The sequence below is a fragment of the Scomber japonicus genome, chromosome 16 (genome assembly GCF_027409825.1).
Source record: "Scomber japonicus isolate fScoJap1 chromosome 16, fScoJap1.pri, whole genome shotgun sequence".
Lineage (NCBI taxonomy): Eukaryota > Metazoa > Chordata > Actinopteri > Scombriformes > Scombridae > Scomber > Scomber japonicus.
The window spans coordinates 5,958,596-5,975,053 of NC_070593.1; the positions used below are offsets into that span (position 1 = coordinate 5,958,596).

Consider the following 16,458-nt stretch of genomic DNA (forward strand, 5'->3'; position numbering starts at 1 on the left):
ACTCATGGAAAAAAATGCTCCAACCAAATTCACAGTGTACCTTTTTTTTTATGAAGTCATGCTTATCAGAACTGGCTGAGTTATGTTGGCTGAAGGTTTAAAATGTTTTTTATTCCAACCACTAGACGATTGATGTGGTTTGATGTTTTTCTGCTCCAGCATGGTGTCAGGAGTGACGAACCTTTGTGGTTTCCTGTGTTGTTTATACTAGTCAGTTACCAGGGTTTAAGCCCTCAACCTCACACTGTTTCACAAAAAAAAACAAACCACTGAATGTGTGTACTTGCATGCATGTATCCAAATGCCTCTTTCCACTGTGTCGGTTCTTTTCTGTGCCTGTAAATCACTTGCATGACAGTTTCTCTCTTTCAGGGTTACAGGATGTTTTGTGCCATTCACGTAATTCTAAATGAAGTGGTACAACCTTTTTAAAGTAATAAAAATGCGCAATTGTGCTAATAAAATAGTCAAAATACTTATTGTATTTCCACATAATGGTGAACCGGTGTAGCTCAAATGTTAACTGTCAATACAGTGAGTATAATTGATGTGCCTTGGCGTGCCAAAGCACCAGGACGCCCTTTTCTGATTCAAATGTAGCGAATATGAATAAAACAATAAGTGGTATTGTTAGAACAGCCTGTCAGCATCAGTACATGTTGTTAAAGCTGCACTTTCAGGTTTTTAGGAAACTCTTACAAAGAATATCACATTTGAAACATCTTTAGATAACTGTACAGTGCAGCTATAAACGTATATAATCTTATACACAATGTGCAGCAGATTTTAAAGAGATAATGAGATTCATGTCTACCCAGTATACTTGTTACTTCGAGTTAAATTACAAAACACTATCACACCGCTGCCCTCATGAAGTAATCATCTAACCCCATACTTTTTTCTTTTTCTTTTTGGGTCTCTGTCACAATGCCTTATTACTGTTCTTTTGGCGGGGTTGTTTGTTGTATGTTTTTCATGTTTCGGTACGTACAGCTCTGAAAGACTCAGGACAACATCAAGGCTGATACATTAAATATAATCAAGCAAATGCAGTTGGCTGCCAGTTTTTATCTACGAGCAACTTGGGTATGATGTGTCTGTGTAGCTCTACTCTCAGATATCTACCTCTGTCGCCTGTAGAAAAAGTAAAGGTTAACAAATATGGGCCCAGTTTTGGTCCATTTTACACCATGTTGAATATTTTGCACCAGCATTTCTTTCTTTCTGTACTGCTATAACTGTGATAATGGTTTTTGCTGTGAAGATAGTTTTTTTTTCTTCTTTGTCAAACAATACAAGACCAAAACAATAACTGGATGTCTCCTTGTTTTATTTCCAATGATTCAGTGACTCTTTTGGGTACTTGATGTGGTAGATCCCAGTCTCATAGAGTTGATCACAGAACTAGATAAGAGTAGCTTCAGTAGAGTATGTGAATATTTGCTGGCACTTGTTTGACATTTATGCTAATTAACTGAATATCTTTGGATTTTGCATCACGGCTCAGACAAAAATAATTTTAACCAGCTAACTTGCAAATTGTGATAGACACTTTCACTATTTTCCTGACACATATAAACTGATGAATTGACAATGAAGTTAATGGTTAACCACATCGCTATTAAGATAAGAGCAATAAGATGAGATGTATCTTTATTGATTGGAATAAAGTGGACTTGGAACAAATTCAAATTGACACAGCAGTACAGTGGGGAAAAATATAGCAGCATAAGGGTGAAAGTGAACAAATCAATTAAATAAAAATACTATATATACAGTAAACAATCTGTGTAAATACATCTGGAATATATAAATTATGCAGAAGTTCCTGTTTGATGAGCCAGGCCTCTGTTTTTCTTTAATACAGCATATTGTGTGTGCATGAATATCGAAGACAGTGGGATACTAACCTCCAAAAATGACCTAAAAGATGTAATTTTAGAGTCAAATTATTGGTGGTAGTTCTCTTTTATTGCCACATGGGGGTGCTAGAAAATGCAAGCAGCTTTTATTCTGCTGCAAGGCGTTCACACACCGAGCACAGCAGACTTGGCAGAGAATGACCTTAAATAACACTAACAACTACCTCAATAAATCATTAAAATATTAGTTTTACACACATGAAGCAACTGTCGTGTTACACGTTGACTGTCCTGTAATCTGTATTTATTTATGAATATACTTGAACCATTGAACTCCAGAAAGTCAAATGCAGTTTTTTATACATTTTAATATGATTTTTTAAATATATTTTCCCCCATTTAAATGTAATGAATGGTTTTAGCTTAGTTCGCATACATTACGTCATTGACCTTTTTTGTGTTTGTTTTTCCCCCAAATTGAGAAACATAACTCGTGATCAGGAACAGGAAATGTGCCTTCAATCTACACAAGGAGCCACGTTGGTGTTTCTTCTGTTTCTTGACAACTATCCGTGATTGACAGCTTGACTATCCAATCCAGCGCGTCCATTTAGTTAGCCGAGCCACACATCGACCAATGGCGTTGCAGCCTAACGGTTGTGTCTCTCTGATTGGACGAGCGACGACCCCTTTCACCAATCACACCACCGCAACAGGAAAACGCCATCGGGGACTTTTTTGCGTCACCTTTTTGCTTTCGTTGTGTGGCAGTCCTTCAGGGCGCATGCGTCGTTTTGATTGACAGCGGTTATAGCCAAAGGAGCACACTGTTTGGGGGGTTGGAACGTTCTGAGCCCGCCTTTTCAAGTGACGGGCGTTTGATCCAATTGCATTCTGCTTCGTATGAGAGTGCGCATGATTGACAGTTATATGGTCCAATCAGATTCGTTTACATATATTTCTAACGAATGTGGAGATTTTACTGTCCAATCCCTGTGTAGCAACGAGGCGGGCTTTAAGGTAACCAAGGCAAGACTTCAGGCAAGTATAAAGGGAATAACATGGTGTCCCAGTGGATGTTTATGTTTACTTGAAGAACAGACTTAAAAGGGCGTTTTTGCGAGACACAACGGACTTTTCTTTGTAATAACATTTTTTTATTTTTACACTTTTTTATGTGTTAAGATTTACAAAGCCAGTGGCATGTAAATCTCATAGTTCACTAATGTGCCAGTCTTACAAATGGAAAGGGGGCTTCACTTTGGAAACGTGAGCATTTCCCTGGTGCTCCTGCTGTTGCTGAAAGCGCTGACCGGATTCGGGACGTCGCAAACTCAGGGCTCCGCCATCGCCGGGAGGGACCTACGGGGCTCAGGTGCCACCTTGGAGGAAGATGGTGCAAGAGTCATGGTGAGGGGCTTGGAGAGCGTAGGCGCCCCGGTCATTGGAGCTGATGTTACCGTGGAGGACGACGAGAATGGGTCTGCTCCGGAGGCCGAGGAGTCATCTGGAGAAAGTCATGGAAATGTTCGAGAAACGAGGTAATGTAATGTTATTAAATAAAAACAACATTGTGAAGTACAGCAGACACCCGTTATTCCCATTATCTGACACTTATCGGACACATGCAAAATCGGGGGGAAAAACCCTCCAAAAACAGTAGGATATGTGAATGAAAACTATATAAACGGTCTCCTCCTTTATTCAAATAACGCCACATATATATACCAGATGTTTAAGTTAACTCTAACATACAGTTTCACGTATTCATCCGCCTCAAACCCTGCACCCTGAACTTGCACTGCATGCTGTTGCCTGTGTGATTTTCCCTAGCTTTAACTTTAATAGCAACATTTCCCTCCAAAAACAGCAACATATTTGAATGAAAGCTGTGTAAACTGTCACATATGTACCGGATGTTTAAGTTAACTCTAACACACAGTTTCATGTATTCATCCGCCTCGTGCTCTGCACCCTGAACTTGCTGTGCATGCTGTTGCTTGTGTGATTTTTCCTATCTTGCAAACCTTGCAGCAATATCCCCACCATATATCTCCATTTTTTCTGTATAAATGATCGTAGAATAGACGTGAAGCAGTCCTAGCGAGCTGTCAAAGCACCAAACAGGACGTTTACTAATATGACTGAGCGAGTTTCACTATGTGTCCGATAATGGGCGCTGAGCTGTCTATTCAGCTACTGTACTGTGGTAACCACCACGTTAAAAGCGTTAAAAGTAGACATGAGATATCCATGTGCGTCACAAGAGGGACTTTTTTGTGCTTATTTTTTGCTGACTAGTCAAATTGATATCGATGTGATTGATAGTTTTCTTAAAGCAGCAGCTCCTTGGCATGTCTGGGCAAACCGCGCTGCGCTTTAATCGACCCTGAAAGTTTGGTAGTGATGAGACTGAAACTGAGCAGAAGATAAAGGGTTGTTTCCAAAGTCCTCCTCCACTGTGAAGATGGGACTATATGACTAATTGACAGGTCCTGTTTTTTTTTTAAAGTTGTATGACTAAACAAACTGGAAATACAAGTATAACATCTCTCCTTGTAATATTCTGTCAGTCGGAATACCTTGCGCACCATTTGGCAATCAGCAGCACAGTTCAAACCCCCCCTCCCCCCCAAAAAAGCAAAACAACATAGAGCTGCTTAAAACCACCGCAGTCAGTTTCGGTTGTTTTGGAAAGTTGATTTTTGTATAACACCAGTGTGGTGTGATATGATACGTAGGACTGGGTCTTTTTTTTTTTTTTGGTTCATTTCAGATCTGTTGTCACTTCACACTTTCAAAATAAGATTCCTTATCCTATTATAATCCTAAAATGATAGGACATGAAGTGATGCTAGTAATTTAACAACATCCATTCATGTTTTTTTGTTTTTCTGCTTTAAATCCTTCTGTCAAGAGATGCTTTATAGCTGAGAGAAAGTTGAAGTAGTTGAGATATTTTCCAGAATAAAGTGATAATATATATATAAGTGGTAATTTAAAGCAGTGACCATGTGGCTCTGCACCACAAGGATGATAAAGGGTTTGGTTTTACAGTCCATATGTCCCGTAGATATAATATGTCTTGGATTCAAGCTGGAAGCAGATGTTTAAAAAAAAGAAAAAAAGAAGTGAAAGTCAAACCTTTTTTTTGGTAACATGAACAAATAATGAAAACATGTCAAGCAACTGTTTACTACAGATTATTATCAGGCAATGACATGTCACTCAACTGGGAAAACCGCTGATCTCCTGCGAGTGAAAAGTTTACTGCTACACACACACACACACACACACACACACACACCACAGGATTTCTGAACCTGCTGTTGCTGCCCAAAGTGAGATGCAGTTCCTGGCGCAGTGGGTAGGGCATTGATTTTTGTCTTCCTCGGTAAACAGTAGGTTTGACGCCCACTTTATGATGTTTGGCGCAGTGTTTTCCTTCATGATGTTCCTTCTTCTTCTCCCTGCCGTGCTTTTTTTTTTTTATTTTTTAATGTTTTTTTGGGTGATACTTTTGTCTGCTCTTAAATTATTCCTCATTTCAGTACGTTTCACTAAATAATTCTCTGTGGTCTGGAGGTCTGGATCGAAGTCACTCATGAAACAGAAAATATAGTTAGAGTCAGACCTGTTGAAGGGTTTTTTTGATGCAGTTTCTCACCTTAATGTTAAAACTTGATATACTACTGTGTCTTCTTGGTGGGTTTTTAAAAAAAAGAAAAGAAAAGCAGAATGTTTTATTCTCATTTTCTATCAAACTTTTAAGACTCACTTCAAAGCCTTTCTGACAAACCCCCTATACATGAGAAAGTTGAGCAAAACAATGTACGGTAAAAGACAGAAGAAATATATTTTATCAAGGATTTTGTATCTTGCTGTTTGCACCCAACGAAGGACACTAAACTTATCAGAAAAGAAGTGATCTGATGGTAGATAGATGGAGAAAGCTCCTGACCATCATCCTGCAGTAGAGCAGTAGAGGTATTGAGATCAAATCGAAAGTCATTAGCGGAGCAGTTTGCTTAGATAGAGTCGGGGCTATTCCCCTGTCAGACACCTCAGCTGCTGCAGGAAAACTCCTGAGCGTTCATCCTGCTGCTGCTGCTGCTGGTCACACCCTGCCTGCCACCACCACTCACACTCTCTCTCTCTCTCTCTCTCTCTCTCTCTCTCTCTCTGTCTCTGTCTCTGTCTCTGTCTCTCTCTCTCTCTCTGTCTCTCTGTCTCTCTGTCTCTCTGTCTCTCTCTCTCTCTCTCTCGCTCTCTCTCTCTCTCTCTCTCTCTCTCCCTCTCTCTCTACCTCTACCTCTACCTCTCTACCTGTGCCTGTGCCTGTCACTCTCTGTTTTTCTTTCCCATCTCCCCACTTTGTCACAATCTGTATATTTCTTGTTTTCTCTTTTATTTAATCCCCAGATCTTGAAACATGTTAACATGTTATGTCACTTTTGTGAACGTCTGTTTTTTTCCCCCCCATAAGATTAATCAAACATTTATTAACAACTGACGGGAAATTTATGAATGTGAATTGGTCTAGAGACTAATTAGGAGTCAGAATATGAGCAGTATGTAAAGGGTTAAAGTTAAATGTTTATAATAGTTTTTTTTTAAATTTCTCTCTATTCTTGGTTTATTCATGCCTTTTTAAAAAGTCTACAATGTAAATGCCAGCACGATAATGAGATGTAAAAGTCAAAAGGATAAATTGTTAATTTGGTTGCTGGTGAGGCAGATACAAGAAGAATGAACGGGCTGAATTATTCAATGCAAATCTGTCAGTGAGACAACAACAAAGCTATAGGAGGTGACAGATTTGGCTGAAATAAGAGAAATAACGAAGTCGTAGACAACTTTTGAGCAAGGTTTCCTGTCTGTCTCGTGTCAAAAAACAGCTCCAAAACAAATAAGACCTACAATCACACCCTGTCTGTATGTATGTATGTATGTATGTCTTTGTTGAGAGTGTGTCTTCTCTTTGTCTCTCACCCCTCCTGATTACTCTCTCTCTCTCTCTCTCTCTCTCTCTCTCTCTCTCTCTCTCTCTTTCTCTTTCTCTTTCTCTCTCTCTCTCTCTCTCTCTCTCTCGTTCTCTTTCTCTCTTTCTTTTTTTCTCACATCTTACACTTCGCTCCCTCCCTCATGCTCTCCCTTACCTTCACACTTACACACACCGCTTTTTTAATGTCGTCCCTCGAGTGTATGAACGTATACGCTATGCTCGACGCTCTGTTTCCATTCCATCTGTCAGGAGAATTGTCGTTGAACTTTAGAAAAATGTCACAAGAAAAAATGTAACACGGATTAGGTGCGTTTCTTACATATGGGTCGACTTAAACTACAAAAAAAAAAGGGCCTCAAATGTCAGACAACAAAAGAAGAAAAATTGCCTATAGAAGCAATTCATTTGAAGCTTGTTGTTCTTAAGTATTAAACCTAAATAACCTATTAAAAACTCAGCTATGACTTGAGTGTGTGCCAGTATAGTTGAGAAGTAATCGGGATTACTTTATTTATTTTAGACCAGTTGAACACACATAACCACCGGACCATAATGCTCCCACACCCAACATAGGGATTACTTTTAGTATTAATCAAGTCAGCTTTTTGGAAAAACATAACGCCACTTCCTTCAGTGACCTTTCAGGCTCCACCTGCAGCTGCTGCCGGTTTTCCCAAGTCAAACAAATACTCATGATAAGAGATAACTTCCAACCTGTGAGGAGAAGAATAAATAACTGACTAACATAACTTTAGTCGGTTTGGCTAAAAAAACATCCTAAGTGAGGAGAGAAAATGAATGAAGTCCTGACCGAACTAATGAGTAACTGAGTGTTCAGGGTCAAATTTGACTGTTTTTTTCACATTTTAGAGAAGAAAAAAAAACATTAAAAACTTTTCTATTAGACAGAAATGTGATGACTAAAGGAAATATTTTACAACTTTAGTAAAGCTAATACATAAAAGACACATTCAGTTATGTATAGAGACTAATTGAGTCTGAATATGAGCAGTATGTAAGGGTTAAAGCTCTTTAGTTAGGTTGTTTTTCTCCCAAATGAGATTGTAAAGTAGAGCACTTCAAACACACACTCTTAAAAAAAATAAATAAAAGGTTTCATGTGGACAAGTCGAACACTAGTCTCCACTCAAACGTCAATATTTTTAAGTTTCTGTCACTCGCAGTTTTTTTTTTTTTTTTTTTTTTTTTAATTCCCATCCCCTCCTCCTCCTCCACTTCCTCCACCTACACCTCCGTTATCCTGTAATCTATAAATATTCTAGACGTTGGCTTTGATCCAGCCTTCAGCTTGTGACGCGAGCTGCTGCCGTTGTTTGGGCTGACGGCTGCTGTCACCTCACCTTTAACACCGCCATCTATACGTTACAAATGGCGCTCTGGAGACCTGGGTGTTTACATCTGTCTCTGTGTGTGTGTGTGTGTGTGTGTGTGTATATATATGTGTGTGTGTGTGTGTGTGTGTGAGAATCATGTATGTGACAGCACTGCCAGGTTTGATGCCTCCTTGCAAGCGAGCGCTCCGTCGGGGTCTCCGGCACCTTAGGGAGCACTTGGGAGTTGAGAGGAGAGAGAGGACAGCAGCTTTGTTTGAACCTGCTACCCCCCCCTCGCCACCCCCCCACCCGCTGCCACCCACCCCCCGCCCTCTGTACACCCTCCCCACCACCACCACCACCACCCCTCAGGGCCCTGTAGCGGCAACAGCTCTTCTGGGCCGCCTTTGCTCGCCGGCTGGCTCCCACCATCCTACTGCTTAGCAACAGCCAATCGGCCAAGCCGGGTGACTTGTCGGCCAATTGCGTCGGAGAGACAGGCTAGTGCTCAGAATTTGAGTTGGCCGCATGGGTCTGGCTATAGTTAGGTAAAGGAGGAGGAGGAGGAGGAGGTTTTTTTTCCTCCTTTTTTTTTTTGGGAAGGGGAGAGTTCATTTCCTTGTGTGTGTGTGTGTGTGTGTATATGTGTGTTTTTTTCCTTCTTACTTTGTTTCAGTATAATCCACTCTCTGTAACCAGGGAGATGTTGTGTGTTTTATTAATAGAAACTGTCCTTAAAATAACAGGTCAAGAAGATGAAAATGACTGAACTCCCTTTTTTTGGGGGGGGAAAGTTTTAATTGAAGACTTTAAACTCACTTCTTTAACCCTTTACATACTGTTTATTATTTTACACTTGAGATCTTTAAAAACACCTTTATACTTTTTCTTTTAGCTACACTTTTCCTAATGTGACCCAGAATTTAGAAAAATGGAAATAAAATGTACAAATCAACACAACATGAACATAAAATAGTAATCATGAATGCCCCCCCTCCCCATAAATACACGTCATTACGGACTAATAAAACATTTATTAATGACTGATGGGGGAATTTATGAATGTGAATTGGTGTAGAGACATAAACAGTATGTAAGGGTTAAAATAGCTCCGTATGCCGCAGTTATTTTATTATTTTTTTACATTTAAGACGGTCTGAATGTATAACTACCACCGCCATACTCATATCACTTCTAACAAAGGTTATATAATCTCCTTTTTAAACCATTTTCATCCTTATTTCCTTTTTACTTATATAACCATGTTTGTTGCTGCTCTTCCACTCTTTCTTAATCGCTCTCTATAGTGATGTTTTAAGTTGTTTAGTTTCCAGAAGTTGCTGATGTTGTGATGTGATGTCGACCCTGGTATTTCTTCTTAAGTGTTTCAGCAACAAGAATAGGACGTGACTCTTTTGACAACACGTCTGCAGGTCGTTTCGTAACGCGTCGTGACTGAAATAGCACCCAGTTTGTGATTAATGACGGTCCCCCTAAGTAAAGTATTTGTTTTAAATATCATTATCAGTCGTGGAAGAGGGGGGGATTTATCAGGTCAGTGTGGCTATTTCGACAAGTCGGCAGGACCCCCATCCTGCAGCACTGCAGTATGGGTGGGGCAGAGGCAAAAAAAAATAGGTGGGATGCTGGAGAGAGAGAGAGAGAGGGAGAAGGATGGAGGATAGAGGGAGGAGGAGAGGAGAGAATAAAAACAAGGAGTTAGCTGGGGTAGTTTAGTAGGACCACGCTGTCTTGTTTTCACTCTCCTCACTGCTTAGCAACAACGAATCAGATCCTCGCATCACAGCTGCGGCTCGGCCAATCGGCGGGCGGAAGCGTGGCGCCATGGAGTTTGGATTTTACCACGTGTGAGATGATACAGGGTTGGAGAGGAGAGCGCGCTTCTGCAGGAGAGAGAGGGAGAGAGAGAGGGAGAGGGTGTGATGGCAACACTTTTAAATGGTGTGTGTTTTTATGAAGTTTTTCTCTCTCTTTTTTTTTTTATAAACCACACCCTGTCCTCTCTGCAGTGGTGGTCTGCTGCAGTGACCCTGATGGATGTGAGGTCAATTTTGAAAGCTGACTGAACTTAACTCACTCAAGTCTTCATCAGTCAGACTTCAGCTGCTGTGACAAAGACATTCAAAAAAAAAGGATGACTTGTTTCACAGCTTCAGGGGACAGTTATATAAACATTTGAGTCACATTAAGCTTTTAAGCCTGTGAGTCTGTGATTATTATATTTTACTTCACTTCAGGCTCACTTACTACTGGCACATTACTGGCATGTACAGTCACCTCTGAGTCTCTGTTCTTAACTCAGACATTTGATCTAGTCTTTATTGTAAGTGTTTATTTATATCAGACATTGTTGGGTCACATGGGAGCAAGCTCATGTTTGCCAAAGTGGAAAAAAACAACCCAAACTGGCTTCATGCTGTGTTTTGCCAACAGCCTGCAGCTTCTGTAAGCCTTAAAATATCCTGCATTGAATTAAGGGATTACCACAACTGAATGACTTAAATGGCTTAGGAATATTTTCTGACTTGTTGATATCGCCCTCCGAACCTTCAAGTGTTTTTGTTCTCACTTTTTTTTTTTAAGCAGCTTACAGACACACAGGTGCTGTCTTCCTCTTCACACTGGTCAAATAAAAACACCTTCATTTAACAAATTTAAAACTGTGGGTCATTCACATGGTGGCACAATACATATAATCAGTATGTGCCTCCTGTTTAAAGGAATGCATCTCTCCTCTCTCTCTCTCTCTCCTCCTGTTGGTGCAGCTGGTGGTGCTGGGTGCGGCCGGCTCAAACGCTGCATCCATAACTTTCTCCCCCACGTGCTCCCCATGCTCTCGTATTTTTGTTGAGCCTCTCGGTGGCTGCGAGGCGAGCAGAGCGGCAGCTGCGCGGCAGCACAACTCCACACTCCAGCGTGCATCCAGGCTGCTCGCTGTTGCATGGTTACAGCCAGTACTGCCCTGCCATTGGCGCACACACTGCAGAGCCTCTCGCCCATTGGCCTGAACGAGGAGAAAAACAGAGCCGCCATTGGCTGCCGAGGTGCAGGCAAAGCTGTTGCGATTGGCTCGGCTCGACGGCTCCCGCTCCTTGGAGACTCGGCCTGTGTAAACATCCTGGTTGTTTCTTTCAATGGAGTGTGTTTACCAGCAGCTCTGTTTCACCGGTGTGTGTGTGTGTGTGTGTGTGTGTATGTATATGTGTGTGTGTGTGTGTGTGTGTGTGTGCAGATTGAGTCTGAGCGTCTCCGAGGAGCAGAGAGTCTGGTGAGAGCGAGGCTAATTGGCTCCCTGCTCCGCCATACGCTTTGTGATTGAAGAAGCACCCGGTACTATTATGACACTTTGACAGCATTACAGGCGAGGACGCTAACAACCCTCAGTCTGCTGGCAGCCTCGCTACTTTCCCCTCTCTTTCCCTCCGTCCTCATTCTCCTCATTCCCAACGTCTCCTTTAGCATCTCGGCTGCTTGCGTCGGTCACAGTCGACGGTGGCGGCAGCAGCAGCAGCAGCATCAGCAGCAGCCCCACAGGCTACAAGTTCTCCCTTTGGTGACGAGCCGAGCAGCAGTGTCTCGGGGCTCAGACGTGGAAAATAAATTGCCTCGAGTTTTAAATGATACTGTAGGGCTGTTTGTTTTGTTTGAGTTGTTTTTATTGTTCAGTTTAGTACTATTTTTGTAGCTACACCCCCCTCCTCTCTCTCTCGCTTTTCTTCTTCAGCTGCTCATTTTCTCCATTACTATCATGATACCTAAATTGTAGATTGAAGCACCACCCCCCCCCCACACACACTCACTCCTCCATCCACAACCCCCCACCCCTCCCCTCTTTACTCCTTATCCTTTATCTGGAGTACAAAGAGTCCACAAAAGCCTTTGATCTCCCTCTCAGAATGAGATTCTCCTGTCTCTCGTGCACCCTCTTTCCATCTCTGAAGTTGAACTTGATGCTCTCCGCGACTTCTTCCCTCACTTCTACATTCCCAGCATGACTCGAAAGGGGGGCGGGGCCGACCGAGCGAAGGCCACCAAAGCTTCCACCCTCTCAGAGAGCCGACTGCTTAGCAACAACCAATCAGCCTAATATTTTTGGCAGGGGCCTCGCAGCCAATCGAGAGCGTGAAAGCGGGCTTTAGCGCTGTGTTTTTATTGGTGGTTGAGAGGAAAAACAATGTTTTTCTTAACGCTCCACACTTCAGTGATAGTGGCGAGGCTGATAATGCTAAGAGCAGATTTGGGGGAGATAATCTTGGCTTTGATGGAGCTGAAAGACACATGGCTCATTACTGTTGAGTGATCCTATTTGCATTTTTATTCAAACGCACAGCTTTAGTTCGGTTACGAGAACCAACTTGTCCCCAGCAGCAAGTGTAACTCCCTGTGAATTTGTCAGTAACTACAGCGAAACATAAGAAAAGCCTTCCTCATATCGATTTGCACCGTCTGAAACAATCCATGTCTTAGTTTTTCTAAGACTTACACATCCTCGAACATGCTCCCTCCCCTTCATCACTGAGGAGTTGTTCAATAGGTGAAATCAATAAGGGATTATTGTTGTTCAATAGTGCTTCACCTGCTCAGTCTAAGTGATGGATAGAGTGGGTGATGCTAATAGTTAAAACACTCAGCTTAGTTAACAGCTGTCAGTGGACATAAATAAAGATTATGGATGATGGTGAGTTCAATGTTTCCTCTTTTTTTCTTCTTAAACTCTGAACTTGGAAAGTGAACAAGTGTAACACTGTCTCTTCCCGCAGCAAACTGCTGTCTAGTTGCACTCGAGGGAGGCAGTTAAAACCCCTGTATGCACCAGCAGCCAACGGAGGGAAGCTGGTCGGGTCCCAGCTGTGTGGATGTGAAGCAGTGGGTGCTCGGAGACAGCGTGTGCGCTCAGCAGAGCCGCGCTGGTTAAATAAAGCTAAAAGCCCCCATTGACAGCATCTCCTCTAGACAGATACAAATCAATAGTTGGAAGGTGGCCCCTGCCAAAGCTCAGGACATGATTGACAAGCAATGCGGCAGAAGCTTTAAGAGTTAGGCGAAAGGGTGGGGCTGGATGTCTCCATCCTCCCGAAGTCAGCTTGGTTGTTTTTTTACTTCTCGGTTACTTGATGAAACTGAGGAGAAATGTTAACAGATGCTGTGTGGGCTCATAAAGGGGTTTGAAACGCATTTTAAGAACTTGTACTTAACTACTGATGGAGATAAACCCTCAAACATGTTTGTTTTTGTAGAGTCATAGAATTAATTAGGTGAAAAACCAAGAAATTAAAACTCCATCACATCCATTTATTCCTGAATCTTGGTGCTGTGAGAAAAAGCTATAAATCATCTAAGGGAAACACTTTCACCCCCCCCTGTATCATATCCCACTCCTCCCCTTTATCTTATTTTTAGCTGCTCGCTGTGCCTGTGCCAACAATGCTTGAATAAAATATGTGGCAAGCATGTCCAATTTTTTTTGCAGTAACAGAATTCATTAAGAAAATCCTTTTTTAATTTCTTTCTTGGTTATACTGAAAAAAAGGAAAAGAAATAAACAGTTTGGCCGGTGATGAGCCAGCTGGGTTTCATTAGTGTTGTGAAACTTTCTCAAACTCACAAAGACCTTTTTAATAAAAAATCCTAAAAGTCTCTGAAGGGTATATGGTTCTGTTTTTTGGGGGGGTTTTTTTGATATGGTATTTCTCTGAGCTCTCGGCTTTGGACAGTCAAGCCAATATTCATGAACATTCATTTTCTGCCAATGCTGGAAAACCCAGAATAAAGCCAAGACTAATCAGAGACGCCACTCAACAAATCCACGGACGTTGAATAAAATACGGCCTTTGTCGACACGTAAAAAAAAAAGATTTGAGGTTTGACATGTAAATGAGCCTTTATTTATTTAATGGAAGAAACAACTGCTTTTTTAAACCGGAGAAAAGTAACCATGTCAAATCTCCCTGCGTGCTTCACAACAGTCATTATCATCCATCTGTTTCAGTTCAGTTTTGGAAATATGTCATGAGTGATTGGGTAATTATTTTAAATCTGGTTCATCATAGCATAAATAAGCCAGATACATTTATGATAGATTTATGTTTTGATACATAGAACAACTGAGAATTCACTTTTTATTTAGAGGCTGTTCCCGTCTTTAATCAACATGCCAAACCCGATCAGCTGACAGGCACAGGTGTGGTGTTGGCTGCAGTTGAAGGTCACCCTGCTCGCTAAACAAGGGGGTGGGGTATAGATAGACACCGCCACCGTCACCACCACCACCACCACCACCTATTGTTTATATTCTTCACTCTTTAGTAGCTTGTCTGTTCGGTGATGACATCATTGTCTGCATGAAAAACTAGTAAATAAAGCTACAGTAACAACAACATATGAATAAATAAATAAAGGAGCATATGTTGAAGTCTTTGTGTTCTGTTCACAGGTCTCTTGTGATCATCAGTACCCTAGATGGGCGGATCTCGGCTCTGGATCCTCACAACCAGGGCAGGAAGCAGTGGGACCTAGATGTCGGCTCAGGGTGCCTCGTGTCCTCCAGTCTCAGCAAACCTGAGGTACAACACAGCAAACCTGAGGTACAACAGTGCCACTTTTTTTTTCTTTCCATATTCATTTACTACAGTGGAGCGGAAAAAAAATCTCCTAATAGTGACCACACATCTATAAAAATTGTGTATGTATTCTATATATAAAGAACAACCGACCTTCCTCAAGTCAAATCCACACATGTAGAGTGAACCACAGCCATTTAAAGAGGTTAAACAGACAGTGTTCAGCTGATTAATATTTACCGGGAGTTGAAAAAGTCAATTTCCACACTGTCGGCATCAGTCGGGAGGTTAAGGAGGATGCAGTCTCGCCTCTTGTCTTTGCCCTAAAAACAAACACTGTCCCTCCTGGCTGTGCCTCTGTAGACAGTAAGACCAATAATTGAACTCAGTGCACTTTGAACAGCCAACCAGCCAACCAAAGGGGTTTCTACTGCTTACATTAATTTCACAAAACACACCAGACACACTGTACACCCCCACATAAATCTAAGAGTAGCTGTTTCGCCTGGAGGATTAGCCTCTTTGTTGACTGCAGTGGTTTTACACATACAAGGCACAGAAAGACCCTCGTCTCGTACATGTATACAGAAGCTTAAACCGCCCACACCGACATGCTGAAAGCCAAGTGTTGCCCAGAGCGAGACCAGAGCGCTGCTCTCCGAGATACATACTAGAGACGTTTCTCGTAGTTCACTTTGATGTGGACTCGCTCTGTGTGAGAGTTGTACCTCGAGGGTGGGGGTGGGGGTGGGGGGGGCACCAGCCTCTGATGCTAACAAGGGTCTGGGTGGCTGCTGATATCAGTTTAATGGTATTGTGTCTGTGCTGGTAGGGAGCGTACAAGTTTTAATGAACTCTCTGGCACTGTCACATTCCTGCTTTATTAGTCCAGTATAGCAACTATAAAGCAATCTGAAACTAGTTTGGTGAGTTTTACACAGCATCAGAGTACAGACTGGGAGAGGTCAATAGGTTGTGATGTGTTTACTCTTTCCTGAGAGGAGCAAAAATAGGCTGATTGGGATGAGTTGATTGCGTCACAGATTTAAACACAAAAACAGTCCACACCTTTTTGATTGAGTCAAGTATCTGTGCAATAAACACACCTTTGGAGCGCTTTAGTAGTTGAGTGGTTAAAGTCTCTCTGTCTCTCTGTCTCTCTCTCTCTCTCTCTCTCTCTCTCTCTCTCTCTCTCTCTCTCTCTCTCTCTCTCTCTCTCTCTCTCTCTCTCTCTCTCTCTCTCTCTCTCTCTCTCTCTCTCTCTCTCTCTCTCTCTCTCTCTCTCTCTCTCTCTCTCTCTCTCTCTCTCTCTCACTACCTCTCTCTCTCTCACTACCTCTCTCTCTCTACTTCCTGTCAGCCTCCAGCTCCAAAACAAATCTTAAAAAATAAAACACCTTTGGGGTCACTCACTACTGCTGTTCAATTATATAACCACAAAACACAACTTTTAAACGTTTGGTCATCTACGCACCATGAGCGGAGATACTTCACAGACTTCAGTGACTTGCAGGTGTGCAGACCACAAACCAGGTGCATATAGAAGCTAACAAGCAGGCCGACACTGAACTGGTTGCCCAAAAATAAAAGTAACCTCTATAACATGGTGATAGCATAAACAGCAGAAAGAAAAATATGAATGCATTGCAGGGAAAGCCCTAACTAACTAATAAAGA

General features: G+C 41.9%; 1 protein-coding gene across 2 annotated transcripts in view; it reads left to right on the top strand.

Annotated features, from left to right (window-relative positions):
- The first annotated feature begins 2,910 nt into the window (after positions 1–2,910).
- Positions 2,911–16,458, top strand: part of eif2ak3 (eukaryotic translation initiation factor 2-alpha kinase 3) — a 35,473-nt gene continuing 21,925 nt past the window's right edge. For both annotated transcript variants that reach the window (XM_053336355.1, XM_053336356.1), the window contains exons 1-2: positions 2,911–3,403; positions 14,656–14,785. In XM_053336355.1, the coding sequence (XP_053192330.1) occupies positions 3,105–3,403; positions 14,656–14,785 (429 nt within the window). In that variant the 5' untranslated portion in view covers positions 2,911–3,104. The remainder of the gene's footprint in view (positions 3,404–14,655; positions 14,786–16,458) is intronic.